This window comes from Mizuhopecten yessoensis, unplaced genomic scaffold (genome assembly GCF_002113885.1).
Source record: "Mizuhopecten yessoensis strain PY_sf001 unplaced genomic scaffold, ASM211388v2 scaffold8839.1, whole genome shotgun sequence".
NCBI lineage: Eukaryota > Metazoa > Mollusca > Bivalvia > Pectinida > Pectinidae > Mizuhopecten > Mizuhopecten yessoensis.
The window spans coordinates 7,840-35,525 of NW_018407747.1; the positions used below are offsets into that span (position 1 = coordinate 7,840).

The following is a 27,686-nucleotide window of genomic DNA, read 5'->3' on the forward strand; positions in this document are numbered from 1 at the left end:
AAAAGATCTATTTTACTGTATAATGTCAATAGGTACACCTCTAGATCTATAATACTGTCTAATGTCAGAAGGTACATTTAAAGATCTATTATACTGTCTAATGTCATTAGGTACACCTTTAGATCTATTATACTGTCTAATGTCAGTAGGTACATCAAAAGATCTATTTTACTGTATAATGTCAATAGGTACACCTCTAGATCTATAATACTGTCTAATGTCAGAAGGTACATTTAAAGATCTATTATACTGTCTAATGTCATTAGGTACACCTCTAGATCTATTATACAGTCTAATGTCATTAGGAACACATTTAGATCAAATACAGTGTTGGATATCAGTAGGTGCAACATCAGATCCAACATTTGGTTTTAATGGATTTTGCTTTCAGTTTCACATATTTTATCAGCCCAGACCTGTGTTCCCTTTCTAAGCAACATGTTGACCTCATTATATTAGATAGGTGTATTTAGAGGTGTATAGTTACTGATATAGAGGTGTATAGTTACTGATATAGACAGAGTACAAGATCTGGGTTAATATCTATTATTACCGGGCCTGATTTCATGCTCAAACACATATTTTGTGCTCCAGCCCAATTTCTGGTGCCAGTGATCAGTTAATATAAATACAATATTTTGTCTACAAAATACAAGAAATGTTGAAAGCCAATTACTGCTTCAAGTATTTACATTCGACTTTTTGACCATTTGACATGAATTAAGCAGGTTACAAGTTGTTGGCTTGAGCACACAAATCAGTGTCAGTATGAGACCGGTTACATGAATACAGGCCCAGGTTTTTAAGCTGGTTTCAGCTGGCTGATATGTTTTTGACAGTTCTGAAGAAAAATAAAACACAACACTACAATTTTTCTCCAGCATACTGCAATTTTAATTCTTACTCTGGAAATGATTACTCATGTTTGAAAATGACATAAGAATAGATACAAACTGTGTCAGACAAAGGGAAATTGATGAAATATGAATGCACCGGTCTATGAGGAGATGATGTAACGGCTGATGTGATTGGATGATGTAACAACAGATGGTTGAATGAGAATTATGAAACAACTGCTGTCATTGGTCCAAAGAAAAGTCAACATTTGTGCAAAAGTAGTAAATGGAAAAATAATGTTTTACAGTCACCTAATGAAGTGCAATTATCACTTAATCAAATTATACTTGTCATATGACTGATCACATGATCCTTTGTAACATGACAGATCAATTGTAAATGTCACATGACTGATCACATGATCAATGGTAACTTACATGTAACTGTTACCATGTTGTGATCATATAAATCAACTTAAATATATTTAAAACAGTTGATGACTTAATAACACCGAAAAAAGTGCCCAATAAAACTGTTTCTCTATGAAAAATATGACAAATTATTCATTCAGAGGAAAACTAAAAAACAAAATGCACATTAACTGCACAAGTTCATAACTCAGCAGTTCAAATTGAAGACCTTAGCCAGCATTCTTTTTTTTACAATTTTAAAAACATTATTTTTTATAAAAACAAAGACCTGTGTTTTTTCCATTTTTTTCCTGAGACATACCAACAAACAATTTCTCAAGTATATGTCAACATTATGCACAAATGATGTAATAAATTAGAGGGCAAACAAAGTGACTAGACAGATGGCACACAGAGGCAACAAACACCCAAAGTAAAGTGAGGTTATGACAGCCCTAAACCTTCTGTGTCAGAACGCTGTCCTTCTCCTACAGAGGCAACCAACACCCAAAGTAAAGTGAGGTTATGACAGCCCTAAACCTTCTGTGTCAGAACGCTGTCCTTCTCCTACAGAGGTTGTATGATGGTAATCAGTGTACAATCACACTCAGGTAGGATATTTAAGAGGTTCAAATTACACCCCGCTAAAATGTGTCCCAATCACACCCAGGGTATTTAAGATGTCCTGCTTACTCCTAGGTACAAGATTCTAATGACCTTTCACTCATACCCAGAGTCCTCACAATTCTTAACTCACCCTTAGGTAGGGTCCAAATGCTGTCCCACTTATCACTACTAACCATACCCGGGATGTTTTTAATTAATGAAGCTGCACTCAGCCCTTAAAATATCCTTACTTACAATGAAGCTGCACTCGGCCCTTAAAATATCCTTACTTACAATGAAGCTGCACTCAGCCCTTAAAATATCCTTACTTAGAGTTAAGAAGGGTCTATACCTCCATACCATAAAATACTGAGGATTCAGCATAATGATGGTCTAACCCAACCTAGTATGTGCAATAGTGTCTTTATAAATGATTCCAGCAGGTCATCCACAACCTTTCCTACCTCTGCAGTTCGATCCCCAGTAACATTTAACAGGTAAACAGTATTCTGTTTCCCTAGCCCAGTAGTGAGGAGGACAACATAAGTTATCTCCCTTACATCACAAATACTATCTAATGAAATAAATAATGATCCTCCCTCCCTTCCAGGTAAGTCTGATTGTATTTAATCAAAGGGAGATAATTCTCATGAATCAAGGGAAAATCTAGCAAGACTAAGTCTGCAGAAAACATCAAAATAATAGGAGAGCAGAGATCTATATAATATATACAGCTGATACATGAATACATCATAGACATAAAGATTAATAATACTTTCAAGCTGTTTTGACAACTGCCGGTAGATAACCATGCAACTTCTGAAGGACTATATACTTCTTTTGTATTTTTAACGTTTGATTGTCAAATAAGGTCATATACATCTCTTTAAAAGTTTATAGTTCCAGTTACAACAATACACATGAGAAATAAGAGGGAAGTGCCCTATGTTCAGTGCTGAATGTGAGAGTACCTACTCCCAGACCAGTATCCAATGATGGGGCCTATAGTCTCCCAAACTGTATCAACATAGCCGATATCTAAAGGCAAATACCTCCTTATCCACAACCTTTATCCGTGATTAAAATATGAAAAGGAGCAAACTAACAAAAACCCTGTAACATCTTCAGATCCTTTATCCCTTGTTTATAGTTAAGTTATATCTAGCCCTGTAATCCCCAGGCATCACTGAACTCACAAGGAAAGTTAAATACATGGCCACAAGTCGACGAAAGCCACAGTATTATGGATAAGGAGAAGGCTACTGCAATGCTAAACTCTGATATGTACATATAATGCCGCTCTTGTTTCTCCGGTCAGATTTATGGGATAACTAGATCTATATTCGAATGCCAGTCCTGTTCTGTCAAAGATCCATAATGTAAAATGACTTTGGTTCTGATGGCTGCAATTTTTAATTGCGATGTGTAAACAATGATTGGAAGAATCTTAGCAGGACTATTCCTGCCTATCTACAAATGTACATTCTTCAACAGAATGTGGAGGTTTTTGCGATAAAGCTACACTACAATCTTCCTTATCCATTTAAAATTATGTTAAGGAATATTAATGCCTACATGTCCACTACGGTTTTCTCTCTCTCAATACTGTGGGTAACCTTTCAAATCAAGGTGGGTGCCAAATGCTCTTTTAAGTAAAGCTGCAATCACTGGAATAATTTCGATTTTCCGCCTTCATTACATTTTTAAGGAAATGAAATTTCATTCTGAGTAGAAATGCAAATCTAAACAAAATCAACAAACAAACACACAAGAATTTCCCTCAGCCTATCAGGAAGGCTGATACATTGAATACATTTTGAATACCAAAAATTGTATTCAAAATACTGATAGAAGCACTTTCTATATTCATACATATATATACAAGTCATGGAAATATATTACCTTAAAAGTATTTCCCCTAGTAATCAAATTTACAATCTGACTACCGGTAAAAATGTCTTAAACAATCTATGTACATCCCTCACGTCAACAGAAACTGGACTATTGTACAAATCCATAGTCAATGCACTTCTATGGAACAAAAAAATAAAACACAAAATTGAGATCCAAAATAGTTCTACATAGTATAAAACGAACACAACAGTGCACACGTAGACAAAATGTACCTAGCACATCGGACAGCACACTCCTCCTTGGTCTATAAGTTAAGGACACTCTCACAAGCTACCATATACACACACGTATTGGTGCCAGTCCCTGTCCGCGCCTCAATACCAAATATATATATACAGGATCAAAACCATGAACACAGTATCTCAATACATCACTGTTTCTGTGGCACATCAGTAGATAAAAATAACAAAAGGTCAAAGGTCACATCAGGGGTAAATTGCCTAACTCTCCTCACCTACAGTAACATATTGTCTAAAGGAAAAAATCATTTCATACAACGTTTTACTTTCACACAAGATTTAGCCGTTTTTATTTATGCACACTGCAGCTTGTTTACTTTTCTAAGATATGTTCGAGTACCGTAGTAAACAAAACCAGACTTTAAACAACAAATTGTCTGATTTTTCTCTTCTGAAAGAGTAAAAAACAGTGGGAGCTGACTATTTCCTTTTCAGTGAAACTTGTAGCGTAAAAAAGGGAAGTATTTTCTAAAAAGGTGTACAAAAACACTTGCAAATAATTTTTCTTTTTTCGTATTGTATGTGCTAACAAATGTTGTTCCCAAACCAGTGAAAAAAACAAACAAACAAAACTGCAAAAAATCAACAAAGCTGACAATAAAATTAAAAGTGTACAACTTCTCGGGTGCTGTCAGCAGTAACATGTTATCAAATATTACTCCTATCCTATTGTAAAACAAGTTTTTTGTTCAGTTCTAATTTTTTTCTAAGAAAACAAAATCTTCTGCCGTCATCCATAAATGTGGCAATTATTTCATCTTGAAATCAAGTCATTACTTTGCAACAGATAACAAAAGTGTGAAAGCCCAAAATAAAGGAAGAGCAATCTATTTTTCAGATACAAAATCAAACATTTCAATTGTAAAACTAAAAGAAATTTCATTTGAAACGGAGATAAAGCATTTTGTCAAAATTTAGTTTTAACCTAATTTCTTTTTTCAATTATAGGAATATACCAATGTGTTTGCTTTTATAACCCCTGTACAAAAAGACAACAATTCTCACACCAAACGGCAGCCATAGTGCTGCTAAGTATAGTAAATCCAGTTTGTGTATGAGGCTGACTATAATAAAATCAAAACAACAATACATGATGATTGTACAGCCTTGCTATCAAATCCTGAGTCTTCATAATTAGCTACATGTACTAGTTAATGCTTTGGAAATGTCTGCTGGGTTTTTGAAAACAAGACTGCTAATAATAATAACTACATGCACAAATATTCAAAGTGTTGAACTTGATGATTATAATGAGGTTCCATTAAGAACTGGTTAACAGATTTCCTTAATACAAACAGGAAGGAGATGTCACAAATTCTGACGGACAGCAATTTAAAAACAGATGTATAGATATGCACTTCTAAATCAGAGAAAATATGACAGATGAAAAATGAACTAAAACAATAAATAGAATAGTTAGCTCTTAATGAACTCTTGATGAAGGTGTCATGCATTGATTAATTTCTCTATATAGATTATAACACCTCTAAAACAGAAACTCAATGACATGTAGCTGTATAGAGTTAGAAAAGTGTTTGTCATTTTCTAAGGAAATACAGGTGTTTGGTTACCATCAAACAAATGTTACACATCAGAAAATTAAAATTTTCGACATGTCATCTTTCACTACCACAAAACAATCCTGATTAATTAATTCTAAACTCTTTTGCTTTGCATACGAGAAATAAATAGAATTGAATTATCCTGGACGATCCATCAATGTTCATTGTAGCTTACCTATCAACAGTGACGTATCAATCATGCAATATATATATAGCACAGCGCTGACACATCAAAAATAACTTAATTTAAGAAAACCAAAAAAATATTTTTTTTGATGACTCAAAATTAAATTTTGCATGAAATGTGTTGATTACGTTTTTGTTATGTAAGGGTGTAAGATGATGGGTTCATACAGTACATAACAACCTACCTGTGATCCATCACGACACCTACCAGTATTATACATTGCTAGACATCAGGAGTTACCAGATTGTAATCAACAAAGGTGAGGCAGGATCTTGATCAGTTCAAGCATTCAAATTCAAACAAAAACTTCAGCGACAAAACTCCACGAAAAAGAAGAAAAATATTCAAACTTCAACAAAAAGCAGATCTAGAAACAGCAAGGTGAAATGATTGTTCAATATGTGAAAAAAAAATTGAAGTTTCAAATGTTACTACTCGTAAGGAAATTAAGAGTTAATTTAAAAAAAAAAGTCTATTCCACTAAATGTAATGGAAATTTCAAAACAACTTGGAGGAAAAAACAAAAACAAATCTTCTCGGCTGGTCTGAGGCACTTGATGCTCCTTATACCACAAAATGAACATAAGGAAACAAATCATTAATATTTGAACTTTAATGGTTCAAATGCTCTTGATTGGTTGCAGAATTCCTAATTTGCATGAACCTGTTTCTGACTGAATTAATGCAACAATGAGATTAACCCAATAGTATTAGGTCAATTTTCATTGTGATAAAATATGGATCAAAGCGATTTAAACAACTTCTGCACTAATCAATGACTTTTATACACGTATGAAGTGGGTAGAGAAGTTAAAAAAAAAAGTAAAAATGAATGAGGAAAAAAATAAATATATATTGCAACAAGATTCGGTTGACTATTGCACTCCAAAACAGCACACCCATGTCAGAAAGTGAAAATGAATTCTGTGATCTCAGTTCTGTTTTGTTACACATAAGATCCAGTCATGGCTACGGCTTTGAGCTGAATAACCAGGCCAAAAGTATTTATAGAATGACTAATAAATCTCTTCTTTTTCACGAAATCAAAAAACTGGAATCTGTCAAAATAACTAGACTTTTAACATTTTAAAAGATGGAAATTGTAGTCAAAGATTTGAAATAATAATCAAATTTTGACCAGAATTATTAGCACTGTGTCACAAGGTAGATAAGGTCGTAGCTATCAATTCAATACATAGCGTAAACACAACGGTTTTTGTAATCATCTGTGGAAAGTATCCATATCATTACGAGCTTCTAAAAAATTGGAATCAATTTCTAGCTTTGGCCTGATTTAACGATATATATATATAATGTATAGAATTAAAAAAAAATCATTATGATTCAATCTTTCAAAATTGAAATATAACAATAGAACACCCTAGTGAGCACTACAGTGTTAACACATTCTATGATTCTCGCCACACGCTAACAAATTGTCAAAGGTCCATTTGATTCACTTAGACATGAAATATAATACACTATAATACACTGCAGCGAAATCAAGTCCTTGCTGCATGCGCCTTTCATAACTTAATGAATTACAACTTAAACAAGTCAATCAATGCAGATCTAAATAAAACAAAGTTGGTCTTACAAAGAAGACCAAACAGTCAATATCTGCACAATTTAAATAATACAACAGTTTCAACTTAAACAGTCTCATGACGCAATTGTACTGGTCACGACGGGTGAGAGCACTGTTTCCTGTGTCTGTGATTGTTGGGGCTGCAGTGACTGTAAATAAAGCTCCTGATTGTGTGATAATTGTCCGTACGGAGACACTGATTGTTGTGATCTTTGCATGTCCTCGCATGCCGTTTCCATGGCTGCCTCTTCCTCATCAAACTCCTCCCCGGAACCTGTCAGACCATCCTCGAGATCTCGCATCTCTTCCTCATCCTCTCTGTCCAGTGGAGAATGACCGTTCTCCAGGAAGGTGTCGGCTTCCATGTCGGGCTCCGACTTGATTCCCATTAACTCATCCCTGGAAAATAAGAATACGAGGTTTCCCTTGAATTAACCCTGCCGATAATAATATTTACCTATCTAACAAACATATGTACTAGGAAGTGTTTTTTTCTCTACAGTATAAAGTGTTTTTTTCTCTACAGTATAGTTCTAAAATTCTGAAATTATTTTTATATGTCATTCAACTGTTTTGAACCTGTTTTTTTCCATTTATCATTAATAAATAATTGACCTACTACAGAAACATAACGATACACACAGATCCCCAATATTTTCTTATACATATCTCATGATCTACCTGTACAGGAAGAGAGATGGGAGGTATTTTCTTCCTTTCCCGGTGAAAGCCACAGATACAAAATGGAAAGATTTACTTATCTTATCTAAAATTGATCTTTTTGAATCCAAAATTGCACAAAAACTTTTTGTAGGAGCATTAATAAAATTGAAATAAACACCTGTAAAGCAGTCGGTGACTCTCCATACACAATGGAAGCTGGAGAAGATTAAGGCCCCTTAGGGATCTACGCTCGAGTGATTTACCGACTTGTGCACTCGAGGGAATCAGACTGTACATATACTAATGTGTTCACAAAGTAACGTAAATAAATAAACACAATCTCACCAGGTGATGTCGTTCATTGTCATCCATCTTACTTTTTCCTCAATCATTACCATAATGTAATATTTCATCAGCCTAGAATGATTTTCCGTTTTGTAGCTTTCCAGGTACCTTATATATCATTAGAAACTGCCTACAGACTTACTATATTCGAAGCCTTTATTATATACATTTATATTAAGAAACCCATAAAATCATCCGTATGATGTCAGCAAAAGACATTGATCCTAACAGATAAAATGAAAAGCCGGGAGATTAAAAATAGATAACTCAGCCATAATAAACCACATATGATGGTATTTCTTTTATAAGAACTTTACACCCTTATACAACCTGCTTTCTTATCTGTTTCTAAGGTCTGTTTTTTATTCAAATATATTCTTTTAATTAAACAAAATTTAATCTAGATAAATTGAAGTTATTTACATATAAACGGATAAACAATGGCAACCACAGTCATGATGTAAACAAGTTGCTATTTTTCTGAAATACGAAATTTGCATGTGAACAGGTAACCATTAACAAATATAGATAAATGTCCATGTGATGTTTGTTAGGGACGACAGGAAATTGGCCATAAGGAAAGCTGTATATCTTTTTTTTAACCATCATGTGCGGTGGTTTTACGACTATACTTGGATCAATAAAAACATTGTTTAGACAAACGCCCTCGCCATGTCAAAGTCAAATCTGCGACAACTTGTTTCCGCTTAAGCGCCGTGAAAAATTTAATTACACTCACACATACACGCGCACGTAAATTTCATAGGTAAAAATAGCCCCGCTCATTCATCAACATACTTTCTGATATTTATGGGATGAGATTTTCTGTTAAACCAACATTTGCCAACTCATCGTCTACTGTTACCTTGTCTTCCCATTAATGTATGTATATATAGATATATATTTATATAGCCCGGTACTATACTGTGACCTTAGTAAAATCTTACTTTTCCTCATTAATTATGCTCTGGAGCATGGCAATGATATGCAAAGTAATGACAGATCTATGTGAAGTTTATTTATTTGCGATACATCTCGATATACATAAATGACCCATGACTGTCTGGGGACTGTCAATAGTGACCTGCTTAACAAAGCGTACAGTTTGATCTCTACGACAGATAATAAACTAACCACGTTCTAATTTGCATATTGTCATCAGTAAGCAGTATGCGAGGGTGTCAGGGTTGACATTCTCACTTCCGCTATCCATGGCCCAACATCCATCAATATGTGATTGACATACAGCTGGCCTCGAATGAAATCAGCTTGACTAGTAAACCCTTTGATTCACGTAATTAATGAAATCCCTGTCATGCCTTCACAGATAGTGAATTAATGGATGAAAATATTTTGTTTTTATTTTCAAATACCTGTCAAACTTCTCTTGTGTTTGATTTTCCATCTAATGAAAGATTTCCTTTTGAACTCCTTGAATATCAATGACTTCTGGATATCGTTACTGACATTTGTTTGTGCTTTCTTGAAACGGAAAGCAACATGGCACATATCTCAGATTTCCCCCCCTTCAATTTTGAAAATTTTATGCAATCCCTTCGGCGTTGAACTTATTGTCGAACATATGGATAAAGACATCATTGTTCCATCAATAGGTTAGATGTCAAGAACTTGTCAAATCAAATTTATTTTTGTTCTCGACAATGAGACATTGCAGTCGTAGCAGGAATTAAAACAGTCCAGTATTTTCTCACACCGAGCGGCGTCACCAGATGATTTTTTTATTTGAAAGCATTGATTGCTGATGACAATTGCTGTGGCTGTGCTATAAGACGTAAACTATTCAAAGATTTAAAGGGGAAAAAGATTCAATATGGGATGGCTAGTGGAAAGGCGAAAATGGTCAGAGGAAAATCAAGGGAAAACGAAGGGAGGTAAAGAATGGGTAGAGGGCAGTTAAAGAGTGACACGCAGGGGTTGAGGAAGAGGTGGCTATGTAAGAGAATACAGGGAAAGAAATTGACAGGAGAGAACCGTGGAAGGGGAAAGAGGGGAATGAGGAGTAGGGGGGTAGAAGAATGGATCAGATATAATCTAGAATGAGTTCTACACATACCTGGGTGGTAGTTCTAGCTTGGCTAGACTGTCTGAACTGCTGTTGCGACTGGACTTCATGGAGAGGTCTTCCACTCCGTCAACAGACACGTTGCCGTTACACATTTGATGATTCATCATACTGTTCGCATGTTCTAGCGCCACCTATGTAATACAAAAATTCATAATGAAAAAACGCCACCCTAATAATGTTAAACTTTACCTAAAAATTGGCAATAAATTTTCAACCTGTAACCAGAAATATTGCTAATATTAGAAGTGAATTTAGAAACAAAAAGATTGATCGGGAGGAATTTAGAAGAGTTTAGTATGATTTTAAAACAGAAATCAGGGTAAGGTCTTTGAATGTATAAAACGTGACATAACCTCAACAAAGATAAAAGTGTCCGTTTACTGATCAATATAGGTAGGTACCTACCCTTAAGCTGGCATTGAGGTTTTCACCAAACACAGAATGTTCACTCTGCATGGAAGGACTCTTAGACATATTCCTGAAACATAACAAGTGACATGTGAAGAGTGTTGAAGTATCATTATTTTAGATCATATTATCATTAAAATCAGTAACTGTTTTTATTGGTATGGTGGTATTTTCTTTGGAAAATTCAGAGCACATAGGTTTCTGAATGCCAAATTGGTTTCTGAATGCCAAATTTTCTAGAATTTTCTAAAAGTATTGCGGCTGTAAGGTAATTAAGTTCCTTTAAACAGGGAAAGTAATTTCAGTGACCTATTCATAGAAACATTAATTTATTCGGGCACAAATGATGGGAGTTAATTCAGAGCATGTCATTTACATTACTGATCATTGATTGATATAGCTGATCACATCCTTCATGTGATCTGACAAAAAAGTCACATCATGGTCCAAATATAGGCCGCATAATAATTAAAACTACCAAAGTAAGCATGTACTTGAGCGGAGTTTCAATAATAAATGCTAATCAGGATATATGTCAATAATGACAGCTATTGAACTGTGACAAGTAACACCTCTCCAGTCCACCTTTCTGGACGGCTGTCTGGAATACGAGCCTCACTTTATACACCTAGCATGGTCATAAATAAAACTTCAAATCAGTGCTACACGGAAATGAATTAATGTTATTCTAAAACAATGAAAAATATGTTTTAACGTAATTTGATATGTAGGAAGGTGATCGGTCTATGAACTACCAGCACAACAAACTGAGCTAAGGTGTGACGACTAATCAGCAGGTCGGGCGACAGGTACAACACAGGTTAACTGCAGGTTACATACTCGTCAGTAATTACCTGAAGCTCGGGGCCTATGGCCCCATTTAGTACCAGGATCAAAACTAATGCTCCTATTACCAGGGCACATCAAAAACCACACATAGACACCTTTAATCATTATCACCATTAATCAAGCTGAATTGTGACCACTTATTTTTGTGGTTAACTATATACTTTCGACAACTTGTATGCAACAAATGGGCTTTGCTAAATGAGGAATAACAGAAATATTTCTCACTTATTGGAATAAAAAATGTGAGATATTTTATAATTGCACCTCAGAAATTTATAAAAAGATGCAGATCACATGAAATATACAGATTTTACAGTTCTATCTTTCATGCTGCTGTTTGTAAAATACAACAACAGTTCTCGGGAAGATTTGGGATAGAAGAAGTAAATATAACCTACCCTCCTAATTTCTGAGGTCTTCTTTTGTAGAACTCGATTTCATCAACCGTCCAGACAGCTCCTTTCACATTCTCCACTCTCATAAAGCATTTGTGTAGACTAAGGTTGTGTCGCACGGCATTCTACAAAACAGACAGCCAAAGTCACAACAATATCTACAAGTTGTCACACAAAATAACCATCATCATCATCAAACCCAATGGGAAGCACAGATATTCGGCAGTATGTGAAGAAGGATTTTGCACAAAGCTTAAGTATATATATATATGCTACCTCACTTTGCACAAAGCTTAAGTATATATATATATGCTACCTCACTTTGACATGTAGAGTTATCTTACTGTGACACAAGGGATTTAGGAGTTTATGCATAGAGACTTTAGACTAAGGAAACATGCTATATTAGGGGTTTATGCCACCTTACTGTCACATGGAAATTTCAAGACTTAAGGAAGTATGCTACCTTACTGTGACATACAGACTTAACTTGTGAGTTCAAGAGTGATTACTACAAACACTAAGACGTACCTTCCATGTGGCCTCATTCCTGCGGAAGTAAGCAAAGGTGTTTTGGAACCATTGATAGATTTCGTTAAGGGTCAGCTGTTTGTGTGGCGACTCGATGATAGCCTAAAACATAAAAACAAGCATGGGTTTAACGTCACATTTGAAGCGGCATTCCTGCGGTTCTTTTTAAGTTCAAAAACATTTGTTTGTGCTTATGAAGAAACAATATGTTTAAATTGGAGATGAACGAAAATACTTCAACTTAAATAAGCACTCATTTATAGTTAGCAGGGTACAACAGGAATAAAAAGAATGATTAATATGACATGAAAAAATATACCTGACGTATCAGCGAGGCGTAGGTGAAGGGTGGGCGAACATCTGTACTTTTGTAGAAGTCTCTATTTCTTTGGATTTCAGCTGATATGGGCAGGTTACACTTGTCGGACACACGTCTCCTCATTGGACCAGCGCTGGTGGGTGTGGTCGGCAGAGACGACGCCTGCGACAGGGGAGTCGACGGTTTTGATATGGGTGTCTGGCCAAGGGGTGGAGGAATCAATAGGGGCAGGGACATGGGGTTACCAACCAGGCCAACTGGCGTCGGAGGGGCTGAGACAGACAGATGGGACAGCTTAAGCGGGCTGGAGGATACCGTCACCATTTTGTTGGGACTTGGAAGCTGACTGAGCAGATTGGACGAGGTGATGGGAGGCGAGTGTGTGTTCAGTGGCTTCTGAAATATAACATTTATATCACATCAGTAATGATTAACACTTGTATAGTCCATTACAGCTTGAACAACATAGAACATCATTAAATCGGATTCTGATAGTCTGGGAAACTACATGATATACATTTGTTAGGAAATTTATCCGAAAATTCAAATTTCTTTTGAACATTTATTCAAACACACTATAGAAAATATTATGCATGAACAAATTTATCGATGTTGTTAGTTCAAATTCTTGCAAATATGTCAATATAAATATCATTGCAAAATCAAGTACTTTAGAATACTATCTGATTTACAGTACAATTCATATTTATGAGAAAAAAAATATATTCCAGAAATTTATTAATTCACACTGAAACTATCTAAAAGAGGTAAATATCATCAAACATCTGTTGATTTTGAGAATTTGTCCTTGAAATCTCCGACAGGTTTGAGCTGGAGTTTCCTGTTAACATTAAACACGACATACGTCAACATGGTTTAACACCAGAAGGCTGAGATAACTAAGAACATTACCTGTGTCCCCCCTTCTGATGACAGCCCAGAATGAGCCTTGTTGTCTGAAGTTTTCATATGTAAGTGTTTCATCATCTCCTGTAGAAGGTCCTTTTCTCGAGTTAACTGTAACCAAACGGCACCACCATTAGAAAAACCATTCTCCATATGTAACCACATGTCATTTAGACCCATAACAGTTTTACTGATTTAAACACATAGACATAGATGTTTGTGTACACTCACATCTCATTGTGTTGAATCTTTGGGATCAAGAAAATGATGACGGGTTTTTGAGATCAGAGGTAAAATACATGGAAATGAATCGCTAAGGGAGCAAAGAACATTGCTGAGATTCCTTTGTTTCTCTCCAGTCTTTACTACTGTATACCAAGTGTTCACCCTTTACTGGTAAAGTCCGTTTTTTGTGCAGTATTATTTTCGCCCTTTACTGGTAAAGTCAGTTTTTTGTGCAGTATTATTTTCGGCCTTTACTGGTAAAGTCCGTTTTTTGTGCAGTATTATTTTCGCCCTTTACATATTACTGTATATATGGTACGTATGTCGTGTTCTTACTTTCACGTTTCGATAAATTCGCCTTCTTAACAGAGGGCCAAAATGGCAAAAGTTTAGCGGCGATGAACATTTCCCTGTATATAGTATTAGGACCGACTTTGCTTTAAAAGTTCTGTGATTTTAAGACCGAGTCATAATTCTGTACATTGTGAATTATCTTAGACTACGACCAGTTTCATGAATGTTGCTTAGGAATAGCCTTACATTTACTTGTCCAGATTGCAATTCAATTTGCCTTGATATTTTCACAGAAATTTAGCGTTTGTTTTACATTTTGGCACTTCATAAATAAAATAAAAATAATCAGATTCAAGATCATAAAGTATAAAGATTGCGAGGCTTCCTCTAGTGCCTACCTGTACCCATATTAAACCACAGACATACATGATTGGGTTTGAACTCAAATGGTAAGATTGTACAATATTTTTGCATTGATATGTCAAAAAATAACCACAGATTATCACAAATGAATATTCCTGACTTTCATCTGTTGTCTCCTTAATTTATTCATCCTATNCCCCCCCCTTCTACAGCATGCTTCTCTGCACCTGCAGAAAAGTGGCTGATTTTTCTCTGTACGATTATCTTTTGAAGTTCCTCCGACTTTATTATTAGCTATATCATATGACCTCGGATACCTGCATGTATTTCCACCATGCTTCTGTTTTAGTTCTGAGTTCATCTACACTTGTTTTTCAGCAGCAATCTGTACCCCAATAAGCAGTGTCCAGGTAGTGATGTGACCTATTTAACACTGTGTCCAGATAGTGATGTGACCTATTTAACACTGTGGACAGGTAGGATAATGACTACCTTATGGTGGTCAGCACTATATATGTACCATTACACCAGGTGATGAACTGACCAAGGGTCACTAAACTCAAAACAGAGAAAAACACCAAGGGCAACTTCACTTGCAGTTGATCGAACGTACATCACTCAGAACAATATCTAAATTTTGACTAATCAGAGGCCTATGTGTGGTCATCACTCAGAACTGTCCAAGGTCACAATGTACGAGACAAAGGTCTAGTGCACCTGATCAGGTTTCATCAGGTAACGACCAGTTATGTGTCAGCCCTGCCCAAAAAATCAACAAGGCAATACAAGTGATATAAATCCCCTCTTATTCACACATTGTGACAAATGTAAGAGGAAATGAAGTCGCTAGAGCGATGACAAAGTTTTTCTAAAAATAGTAAGTGACCTTGACCTTCACATAAAAACCCACAAGGAGAAGCTGTTCAAGGCAATGCCATACTAAACATTCGTATGAAGTTTCATGAAATGCCATTGAGAAATGAAGTCGATAGAGCAATGACAAAGTTTTTTCTCAAAATAGTAACATTGACCTTGACCTTCAACATAGAAACCCGAAACACAACGTTGTTCAAGGTATTGTTATACTTAACACTTATATGAAGTTTCATGAAATTCTGTTGAGGAATGAAGTCGCTAGAGCGATGACAAAGAGTGTAACATACCCATGTACTTATGTACGTATGTGCAAAATCCTATATCCCCTCAAATTTTAGTTGCGAGGGGATAATTACTATAATCTGTACATGTTCAGATCCAAATATGTTCTATAATTCCAGTACGTGTTTAGATCCAAATGTGTCCTATAATTACATATTTTTCACCTGCAACAAAACAAATCATTGTCACAAACAAATCATTGTCACAAACAAATCATTGTCACTGACTCTCCCCAGGAGTGACCTACTGACCCAATGGCCTGCTGTCATACAAGGTGGGCAGTGACGTTTGAACTGCCACTAGAAACACTGCACCTAGATCTAGGACAACCAATACAACAAGAGAAATCATCTATGTCCATATACCAGTGATTTTGCTTTCAGGTAAAAGATTCCATCACGTTTACAATGAATTCATATTTGTCACATTTGTGTCTCAAAGCAAGCCTCATGGACATCAAATTTTGTTAAGAATTTTTACCATAGCCAACTCATTTTTGTGGACATGGCATTTGTCCTAATACTTTAAAGTAGAGAACTGATTTATGATGCCCTGAGGTTCGTTATAAATAAATCATATAAAAGACCTGATTTCTGGGGTCCTAAGGTTTGTTAAAATTGTGTGCTACATATACCATAGACAACTAAATTCTGATGTCCCCCGGGGTTGTTTATTAACAGGTGGTAAAGTACAGACGAAATTCTGATGTCCCCGGTGTTGTTATTAACAGGTGGTACAGTACAGACGAAATTCTGATGTCCCCCGGGTTTTAATTAACAGGTGGTTGTACATTACAGACGAAATTCTGATGGCCCCCGGGGTTGTTTATTAACAGGTGGTACAGTACAGACGAAATTCTGATGTCCCCGGGGTTGTTATTAACAGGTTGTACAGTACAGACAAAATTTTGATGTTCCCCGGGTTGTTATTAACAGGTGGTTGTACAGTACAGACGAAATTCTGATGTCCCCCGGGTTTTAATTAACAGGTGGTTGTACAGTACAGATGAAATTCTGATGTCCCCCGGGTTGGTTTTAACAGGTTGTACAGTACAGATGAAATTCTGATGTCCTTCAGAGCTAAGTTCTGATATCCTCTGCATTGTTACAAAACAGCTAGTACAGTAAAGAAATTAATTCTGATGGCCCCCAGGTGGTACAAAACTAAATTCAGACAGCTCTGGGGTTGTCACAAACAAACTACGGTTGTGACACAGGAGAGTGACGCAGATATGATGCAGCTCTCCTCCCTCTGGTCTGTAAGGTAAGGAAAACTGTGAAATCCAGATCACTTGTGATTATAACCGTTATTGACCAATGGTTGACATCTTATTACCTGGCCTTATTAAGTAGGCTAGCAGTGCCAGTCAAAAATAAACGGAAACAATGATAAATCTGAAATCTGATCGTGACCGAGTTAAAGAGGACAGAACTTAAGCTGCACTTCTTAGTAATTACCTATCAAACTGTCAGTAGCCGTATAAACACAGAAACAGGCTTTTATAAGTCTTCATCAGGATGACATAACAGGATATATCACTAAACAAACTACAGTAAAACAGAGTTGGAGATCAATAACAGCTGTCCAGAACACATAATCCTATATATATATGTATATTTGATTGGATAAACATATTAACAAACCAGTATAAGGTTGTAAAACTTTACACAAAAACTAAATCAATAAGTCCATCTGATTATTTTTCCGTTTTATTGTTGCTTTTTATTTCCCGATTTTATGGCTTCATGCATTTCTGAATATATGTTGTCATGATAATACAGATATGTGCCGGTTAGAATATAAGTTTCCTTTCCACAGGGCCACGCCCACATGTGAATAATTGACAGGTATACGTCGCGGAAGTGTGTCAAGTGAAGTCATCCAGCAAACAAGAACTGTGTCGACATTGTTTAGGGCCTACCGTTGATAATGTATGTCTGGACCACTTCTGTGTCACAATATACCCCCTGCGAGAGGGTATTCATGAAATCATGAATGGTCATGAACAATTCATGAACATTCATGAATATAGACAGTTTGAAATTCATGAATACTTATTCATGAATATTCATCAACCTGCTTTCATGCATTCTTCATGAACTTTTATGAATAATTAATAAATTCATAAAAATGCATGAATCTGCATGAAGTTTGTGATTATGAATTATTCATGGACTTTTATGCACAGCAAAAATTCATTAAAATTCATCAGAATTCATGAAAGGCATATCCTTGAGAAATCATGAACTTTGATGAATTTAAATGAATAATGCAAATTCATTAAAATTCATCAAAATTTCTTAAAGATTGACTGAGCAGAAATCATGAACTTTGATGAATATTTCAAATACACAAAATTCACTATTATTCATGAAATTATGAATGATGAGAAAACTCAGTATCCTCAGAAACCATTTTTTTTCTTGTGGTTATTTCAACTCCATGTCCATTTTGCATGAATGTATATAATAATGTAAATATATATAATATATAAATATAATTGCCAATTTTGCAGGAAGTATACATAAATTATATTATGGAGTTCCATCTGTATTGATTTTATTGACTTTGGGAAGCACTGTAATTACTGGGAGCAGCGGTGGCTCAGTCAGTTGTTAAGGTCACAGACTACAAATCACATGCTTCTCACCTCCTTATGTATATATATATATATATACATATTGAAAATAACACTGGAATTTCAGTGAGATTCCACTGGAATGAAATATTTCAGTGGAATACCACTGGAATTCCAGAGAAGAAAACAAAAATCCTGTGGAATTCCAGTGAAGCAAAAAAATACAAGTAGAATTCCACTGGAAAAAAATCACTGGAATTATATTTCTACTGGAATATTAATTCCAATGGAACTATAACTCCTCTGACAATCCATGCAGAGGTGATGAGATCTGAAATACATTTTGCATGAAGTGGTATTAACTAGAAAAAATGGAACAATACATCAGTTTAACAATTTTTTAATAGATATATTACCCTTTACAAAGACAATTGTAGGCTAGCTATTAACGTACATGAGTTTATACAAAATATGACTATGTTAAGTCAGTTATGTTCAAGTGTTTAACACTTATGAATGTGAGATTTGGTGTTATTTGGACTAAGATGAACTTCTTTCCTAGTCTACTGCAATGAACTAATACAGTGTCTCCAGTCAACTAGTTCAAAAACATGAATGCAGAGTGATTTTTCAGCATGCTCCTTTAACACGGGCATGGTAATGGCATTTTTCAAATTCTGACTCAATATGTCCCAGACTTGCAAGGACATTCAGAGATATTGGCACAGCTGGTAAAAAGTCATCCTGGCAGTTCATTATTTTCATTATTGTTTTGTATATTGTCTTTGTCATTGTGTATTATTTTCTGCACCTGAAGATTTTGTGTAAACGCTGCTTTGCTCATTGATGGATGGGACACAAACCTATGAAACTGATAGCACAGCCATTCAAGTTTAGTCATAGTATCAGAATTAGGAATTTTGTTGACTGCTAATTCTGAGTTGAATACAGTGAAGTCATAAGAACTACACCAGTCACAATTCATTTCCTTTTGGTTCTCATCTTCGGAATCACTGTTGGCCTCTGAATCATCCTGTTCAGGATCTGTCATCTCCTGATCAGATTCTGAGTATATTGAACCCTGGTCTTCATGCCAATTGGCCATATCCTCTAGATCTTGGTTTAATTTATCATCAGAGCTTGTCTCTGAATCTGATCTGAAATATATAATTTGTATGATATACTGAACACGCCAATTACCAATTAATTATCATCTACCATATTTATCCTTCAATAAGCCCAGGGAGCAAGTGTAAAATATTGGGTGGTCTAATTGCAGACATATATATATTACACGCTACATGTATATATAGGGAAATGAATTAAAAAATAATGAAATTCATAATGATATTGGGGGGAGGGTGTTATTACCTGCAGGCATGGGCTTATTGCGGATGGAACTATTGTTTATTGAAGACCAAATTCAGAATTGTTTCCAGCTTGGTTTACAATGTTTAACATCCTTAGTAAATAGTCGGGTAGTTCAAGGATGTCAAGCCATTTCTAAATTTGAGACTAGTGTATTTTGAAGTTTGTTTAATGACATCAGTTAGTCACCGACAAAGCGGGACACCTGAACAGGAAAGATCATGAACCTTCACACTTTTATAAACTGAAAGCGAGATGAGATCTTTGAGATCAGGGAGTTCTATATGAGGTAATTGACAAGATAGCTAATTATCTCAGGGCCGCAATTAATATTTACTAAAGAAATTGTTGTCCAATGTTTACCAGTAAATACTGGCATGGCTGGTAAGTTGACAGTATATTTACTGGTAATTAACATTGGACATAAACATTTTCAGTCAACATTGCTCAGAATAATTCCAACTGCCAGTTGCAGTAAAAATAATAATCTAAACATTTTATTTAGATCATAGATCATGAACAGGATTTTTTTTTTATTTTTTCGTTATGTAAAGTACAAGTATTAGTTCACAATTGGTACAATATTATACAACATAATCCTCAAAAACGAAGAGATACTTGACTTCGATTATACCCAGGATTTTACCGTCGCCATGCGGTGAAAATAATCACAAGCATTTAAAATTCTGACAGTAAATTGAGATATTTATCATTTCAAGATAACAGTATTACTATCGATAGTAATTGACTTAATCGTCCATATTCCTTTATAAGATTTAACGTTAGGTCTGTCAATTTACTGTCAGAATTTCGAACGCCTGTGAAATATTCGGTGACTTAGTGGCACAAAACAGCGACACGCCTACACCTCTGGACTTTTTACAAAAACTTTTAATTGAAATAACTACGGAAACAACATGGCATTGCTCCTTAAGTTAATTTAATCAACGTATGATGGCCTTAGTCTTACCTAGTGTGCGAAAATCCAGGGGAAACTGGAGTTGTTGACATGCTGTCGGGCGAATGTTCAAACTCCAATTCCTATCCATTGTTTGCATCGCCGTCATTGAGATGAAGCCCGTATCTTTTTATATGTGTTTTAATCTTCCTTTCATCGATTGGTGTGCCTGTTTATCGACAGACAAAGTTACATGGTCTTTTTTCGCACCGAAGTCATTCCATGCCATATTTTTATAAATTGACTTCCGGTAGGATCGGAGCGAATAGAGGAATTATTCTGATTGGACGAAATTAATCCCGCGCCAAATACGCTTCAGAAGAAAGTGGAGATGGAGAAATTTTCGAAAGACGGCAGGAAGGTTATCGAAGCCGAAGGTAAGAATCTGATTGGGATTTTATGAAATACTTGTATGAAATGTTAAAACTATGTGTAATTATGTGAAACCAGTCTGTGATCATGATGTTACAACGGTTTACATTGGCAACAACTCATCTGATTCGTCATATTACGGACTTATATAATCTAATCTAATTCCGTGGTCATATTTACCGTGCGGGTTTAGCAATGATATCGATACTGAAAATTATACGTTAGAAAACAGAATTGAATATATTACTGAGTGCTAATGGTTACTGCGTCCAAATTACCAAACGTGTGTGCGTGTGCACCCAATCCCACCCTGCCGAATTTGAAGTTTACAGTATGAATGCACCTCTTGAGATAGTTCTTAACTTGTATGAAATTTGCAGATAGATAATATATAATTTCAATAAAAATTACTGTCCCACTTGTGTGATATCAAAGCCCCCCCCCCCCCCAAAAAATAAGGTTGATGTACAGGGGCTTTGAAAATACAGGTAGGCCTATATACTAATTTCTACAGTATTTTATAAGATAAATGAAAAATTATTAACTTTTTTCTTATTCAGAAAATGGGATTACTCCTAAAATTTACTGACGCGGACATCAGAGATGCATTCGATTGCTTGATGGATCGTTTTGAAGTGTGCCAGATACAGAGTCGTCATGCTTTGCTGACATCGACACAAACAGGCAGTATTATTAGCAGCCAGAACCTGAAGATGTAAGCTTTAGTGCAAGATCTTCAAATGATAATTAAAGCATATGTGTACAAGCTCAGAAGATAACACCAGCCTGCAGGATGACAGTGATGTGTAAAATGTCCCAAGATATACAGCGAAAGATTTGCTATTGAAAAAGGATAAAAGAGGAATACCTAAAGCACCACAACAGTTTTTCAGCAATCTCATGCAAGATGCGGCAGACACGTACTGGCAATATTTAAAAAAAAGATCTCCCCTTGCACCAAATATTCTTGGAAAATAACAACGGTTTTTTAAAAATGTATTATCAGTGACACCTCAATTAAGCAGACATACAAAGAGGTATGGCAAATACTAGGAATAATTTTGCAAAACAAAAGAGAATATCTTTTAGATAAAAGTTTAGGCAAAAGAAGTTCTACCAAGAAAAATGACAACAGTAATAATTGGAACGTACAGTGTGGAGCTTGCAATTGGAAATAAAGTGTTTGTTACTGACAAAACAAAAACTTAATGGTGAAGGAATTATTATTTCCGATCCTAATTCCAAATTTGTTTAAAAAGCTTTGAACAAACTCAGTGATTTAGACGAAATAGAAGACGAACATTTCGAACTTCAAACACCATCAATTGTTACATGGAGAATGGATAGACTCGCAATAAGTAGACCGGGTAAAAAGTGTGCAAGTTCTACAACGAGGAAACCAGCATGTATTTGCATATACAATACAGATAAATTTCAAGAGTTTTGGGAAACCTGTATTCTACAACTCTAACCTAATAATGTCAGCTGTATCATATTCTTGAAACCACACAGACCATATGTGAACCATGCATCCATATTTCATATTTAACAATGCTAAATATGTAGCAGTAAAAACTTTTGCAAATATATATGTTATTCAACTGTCATTTTTTCATGTTTAAAAGATATTTGTGACGTTACTTGCATTATTTCTAACTTTAAACACAGCATGAATGATTATATATACCGTCATAACTGTAAATTCAGAATCTATTGAATGTCCATTATTATTGTTATCTTCATATAAGTGATTCCAATTTGAATTTCAGTGACCACTGGCTAGGTATTTCAGTGGAAATACCACTGGAATCCACTGGGCAATTTGGCCACAAATTCCAGGTCAAATTGCTGGTGGAATCCAGTGGTATTTCCTCTGGTATCCAAGTGGAATTCCATTGTTTATTTTCATATGGTATTAGACTTTCATGAACTTTCATGAAAGTTCATGAAATGTGGTAATTTGTACATGTTCATGAATGTTCATGAATATTTCAAGCATTTTCAATTCATGAACTTAAAATGGGACGTTTTCTTCATGAACATTCATGAACATTCATGAATTGTTGCCATTTTTCATGAATGTTCATGAATTCATATATTCATGAATATTCATGATTTTATATTCATGAAAGTTCATGATTTTACATTCATGAATATTCATGAATATTCATGAATTTATATTCATGAATTTTCATGAAATATTTTGCTCAAGATTATTCATGAAGTTTTAAGTTCATGAATTTCATGAAAATATTCATGAACAAATCAAGAACATTCATGAATATTATTCATGAATATTTCATGAACTGTTCATGAAGTTTCATGAATTATTCATAATCATTTCGCAGGGGACAGTACATATCAGAATCTTACCAACAAACTTTTGGTTCCATTTAATATTCTTTTGATATCACATTGAGATTCAGATAACATAAATGTATCTCAAACAGGTCCCGTCACAAAGGATGTTCATCAAAGGAGATTCAGCTATCTTTCTATACATATCATAATATGAAATAGACACAAGCATCAGACTTCCCTACATCACATGCATCACATGTATCACACGTCTTGACTCAAAACACCAAAGGGAAAACAGCAACATCTTCGCCACAAAATCATGACATTACCGCAGTATTCCTTGTGAGGTTGACAAGGCCAATGTACCCAATGACCTTTTGAGCAAGATAATATAGATTGTGTTTTACTTTTTTGTTAAGATATTGTAGACAGCGAATTAACACAATCAGAACACTGACAGGTCAGCAACGAAGCTGTGTACCTGACCATACATATCTCAGCCAACACTGTACCATATACGATAACCTTGACCCTAGCACAGTGACCTAAAAACTTGTTTGTGTTTAATTGACTATCACTCAGCAGGTTTGTTCCACTGACTTTTCAAATCTAACACAATGATCTTGAATGAACCTAGATTTGGGTCTGGCTGACAATTTGTTTTTGGATAAAAGTTATTTTTAAATCTTAAAACAATGACCTTGACCTTACCTGGATTTCCAGCTGACTGACAACCTGCATTTGGACACGAGCTTGGGCTGTGCTTCTATCATCTAATATATGCTCAGCACTCAAATGTCTAAAACAACCAAAATGTCAAGGTTAGTACAATTACAACACTGCTAATACAACTTTAAACCTGTATCAATGGTCTCATTTCTGCTCAAGGCTTTACATCCAATCAATGAACATGTCAGTAAATCAATATTGGTAGGATGGTAAAATAATCATGCTGAGCAAAATTTTGATGTCTTGGTAATGTCTAGACATGTCATAAAACTTGTGACTTATGCTAAGGTCACTGAACTGGGTCACTAAGGATGTTCTCACTGAACTGGGTCACTAAGGATGTTCTCACTGAACTGGGTCACTAAGGATGTTCTCACTGGAATGGGTCACTAAGGAGTTTCTCACTGAACTGGGTCACTAAGGATGTTCTCACTGAACTGGGTCAATAAGGATGTTCTCACTGAACTGGGTCACTAAGGAGGTTGAAACTCTTTGAAAGAGACAGCTGACAAACATAAAAAATCTTCCAGTCAAACACTGAAATTGATTTCACCGTTTAAATTCAGAGTGTCATATTGAGATTCTTTGAAAATAATCTCGGAAGCTTGGAGAAATCTTGCAAAAGAGTTTAATTAGTAATTGAGAGGAAAAGGGAGGCAACTCACTTGAGGAAAGAAATGTAATCCTCGCAATGTGTATCACAACCGGGCCATTTACATAGGCAGTGTCGGAATAGTGCATGATAGGACGATGTCGGGCTGGTTTGCTCTTGCTTGACCTGCACCGCGGAATGGCCGAGGGAAGAGTTGCCTGAAACATGCAGAAGGTTCAAAGGTCAATATCAGAAAACTAGTAATACTGACAAAATTTAATTAGATAATCTAGCATAATCAATGCCAGTAGTTAGTCATTCATTGTTTGAATTATAATTTACACCTACAATTTACATTACAAGATTGTGTATGCATATTTATTAAAGATCCTGAATATACCAATCTCATAAACAAGTATCAAATTTATGAAAGAAAAAAAATCAAATAATACCGACATATTAATCTTGAATCAATTATAATATGCAAATGTCTGAATAAATAGTGGTAAAACAACTCTGTCTGTATGGAATAATGGATGTAAGTTAATTACACTTTCAATCACAAATATCAGTTCATGTAAAAGTTTCCTCGAAGACAAGTATTTCCTATACCTTGGTTGAGGTAGGTTTCTGTGATGCCATTGGTTGCCCAGCTGGTGGGCGGGGTTGGAAAGGAGAGGGAGGACAAACCGCCTCCCAGTGAGGTCGGCACAGCACCATTGATGTTATTTTTCATGATTGAATCATCCAAGCCGGATTGACTAGCCACCTCCTTCCATAGCTGCTGAATCTCCCCTGGCGACATCATGCCTGGCAACAAAAATGGCCTACTTGTAGACAAGAACAATGGAGGACAAAACAGATTCCTGTTGGTCTGCATCAATAGTGAGGACGACATTGTCTATACAAGTCCTTTCTGACGAGGTAGCGGGTAATCCAGGCAGCAAATACAAGTCAGTGGCCTGATCTGTTAACTGATAGCCTTCACCAGTGTATTACGACCATGACCTTTGCACTTTGAACTCAATAAAGTCTTCCCAAATGTAAAGATCAGTGTACCAATAACCTTGACCTTGACACACTGAATTGTATGATGTCCTTCATATAAATTTGACTTCTAAAGTCCAGTGGGTAAGTTTACTTCATCCTTCACCTTGACCCACGTACTGACCTAGATAGTATGAAGGTCATGATGGTCCTTGCCAAATGACCTTCACCTTTGAATCCTTCCAACACCATGTGTTAATTTAGATAAATAATTGAAACAAAAAGCTGACTCAACACTATTTGGGAAATGTATATATATATATATATATATATATATTGCTCCAGCTGTAAAAATTAAGTCACACTAATTTAGCCTCTCTGCTTTCCACAGTTGCTCCAGTGTTGAGATTCTGTTCATCAGGTTGGGCTGTGTATCCTCTGCCCTCCCCGATTGGCAAATGTGTGTTTAATCACAGGTTGGTATCTGTTTGTGTTAAAGCCCTCTGGATTGAATTATAACTTCTGCACAAAGTTAACAAACAGAAAATTACAGATTTCCTGTTTGTGGGTGCTGTATATTTTTGCTAACACTTGGCACAAAGGTTTTATAATCCATGGCCAGGATCATTACCGACAGCCTGACAGACGAGAGATGGCCAGGCTGGCCGCAAGCACACAACCTGTGTGTGCAAATGTTTCCAGAGTGAAAACAATGCGGGATTTTGTTTATAAGTTGAAATGTTTACAAGATATACACAGGAAAGGCCCTGTCAGATGCTAATAGCCAATGTGTATGGAAAACGAAGCTTTTGTAAACAAGCCTGGTAAACAACCGCTCTTGAATGACTAACAACTGTGTAAACAAATAGGTAGGCCACCCCAACATGGTGTAAACAAGCCGTGGTATAAATAGCTAGCCTGCACCAGCTCTCTGTTGAAGAAATAAACAAGCCCAGATGAGGGGAGCTGATGACCTGGAAAAATAATCAGCCATACTATGTATTCAGCTGCTGACATTATATTTCCTTTCACAGGGTTTTATCTTAAAATTGTACTTGATGTATTATTGATTTTGTATAAAATGTTGTTGGTGTAAATACACGCGCGGCTGATGGGGAGATGTACTGTAGAGTACCTACTGCCTGGTCTCAGCCAAGCCCATCACGTCATAACACTTCCACTTTTTTGTGTTAGTTTTTTTTTTTAAAAAGGGAAAATATAAAGGTTGAAGTCAACCCCAGTACTTTTATATGAGGATATTTTTACAACTGCTCCTACACTGTTTTCAACAAATACACTTTCAATCAGATGTGTCAGTAAGCAAGCGATAATTTCAACCAGGGGCTGCACCAAAATAAACATATTTTAAGGCCCCATTTGGAGATCCCACACAAGTTGTACCTGGCTTTAATTTCAAAATACAACCAGGAAGCAGTCTATTAACACACCGGGATTCAAACATTATCAGACACAGTTGCCTTCTGAACTACTGGCCAACACAATACAACTGGCTTTTGTTTGGACAAAAACTGAATTTAAATGAAATCACAAATTTTCCCTTTCTTAAATAAAGAGTTTTCTGAATATGGGTATCGAAGAAGTTTTCGTCTGGATTACTGCGGACCTATAATTAACAAATTTGCCCTGTACTCTAAAGTAGGTTACTAGACAATCACATATCAATATATGACCGTTAACTAGACAGACAAATACTTGCCAAACAGCAACAGAATCTCTTATTCAAACCAATGACCATAACTAGACAATGCACGCCATAAATCATGATAATTGAAGTAAGGAATGCAATGAATAGTTAACAAGTGTAGGTGTGTGTTAGTGCAGTACCTTGTAGAGTTATTGCCACTGGTAACCACAGGGCAGGCAGTGGGGGCAGGCAGTAGGGGCAGGTGGGGGGG

At 35.7% G+C, this 27,686-nt stretch overlaps 2 protein-coding genes and 1 long non-coding RNA gene across 5 annotated transcripts in view; 1 reads left to right on the top strand and 2 right to left on the bottom strand.

Moving 5' to 3' along the window:
* Window positions 1–870: 870 nt before the first annotated feature.
* LOC110456718 (forkhead box protein P1-like) overlaps window positions 871–27,686 on the bottom strand; it is a 73,043-nt gene continuing 46,227 nt past the window's right edge. For all 3 annotated transcript variants that reach the window (XM_021507631.1, XM_021507630.1, XM_021507629.1), the window contains exons 5-14: window positions 25,396–25,593; window positions 24,857–25,001; window positions 24,174–24,261; window positions 13,852–13,956; window positions 12,940–13,335; window positions 12,621–12,722; window positions 12,093–12,214; window positions 10,843–10,915; window positions 10,426–10,568; window positions 871–7,742 (exon numbers count right to left, since the gene is read on the bottom strand). In XM_021507631.1, the coding sequence (XP_021363306.1) occupies window positions 7,418–7,742; window positions 10,426–10,568; window positions 10,843–10,915; window positions 12,093–12,214; window positions 12,621–12,722; window positions 12,940–13,335; window positions 13,852–13,956; window positions 24,174–24,261; window positions 24,857–25,001; window positions 25,396–25,593 (1,697 nt within the window). In that variant the 3' untranslated portion in view covers window positions 871–7,417. The remainder of the gene's footprint in view (window positions 7,743–10,425; window positions 10,569–10,842; window positions 10,916–12,092; window positions 12,215–12,620; window positions 12,723–12,939; window positions 13,336–13,851; window positions 13,957–24,173; window positions 24,262–24,856; window positions 25,002–25,395; window positions 25,594–27,686) is intronic.
* On the bottom strand, window positions 18,848–21,035 carry LOC110456720. The gene is made up of 2 exons (XM_021507632.1): window positions 20,802–21,035; window positions 18,848–19,620 (listed from the first exon to the last, which is right to left on the bottom strand). Exons 1-2 carry the CDS (start codon window positions 20,840–20,842, stop codon window positions 19,203–19,205), a joined length of 459 nt encoding a protein of 152 aa, XP_021363307.1. The 5' UTR covers window positions 20,843–21,035; the 3' UTR covers window positions 18,848–19,202.
* Window positions 21,061–22,750, top strand: LOC110456721. The gene is made up of 2 exons (XR_002463622.1): window positions 21,061–21,166; window positions 21,722–22,750. It is a non-coding gene; the product is annotated as an uncharacterized LOC110456721 (long non-coding RNA).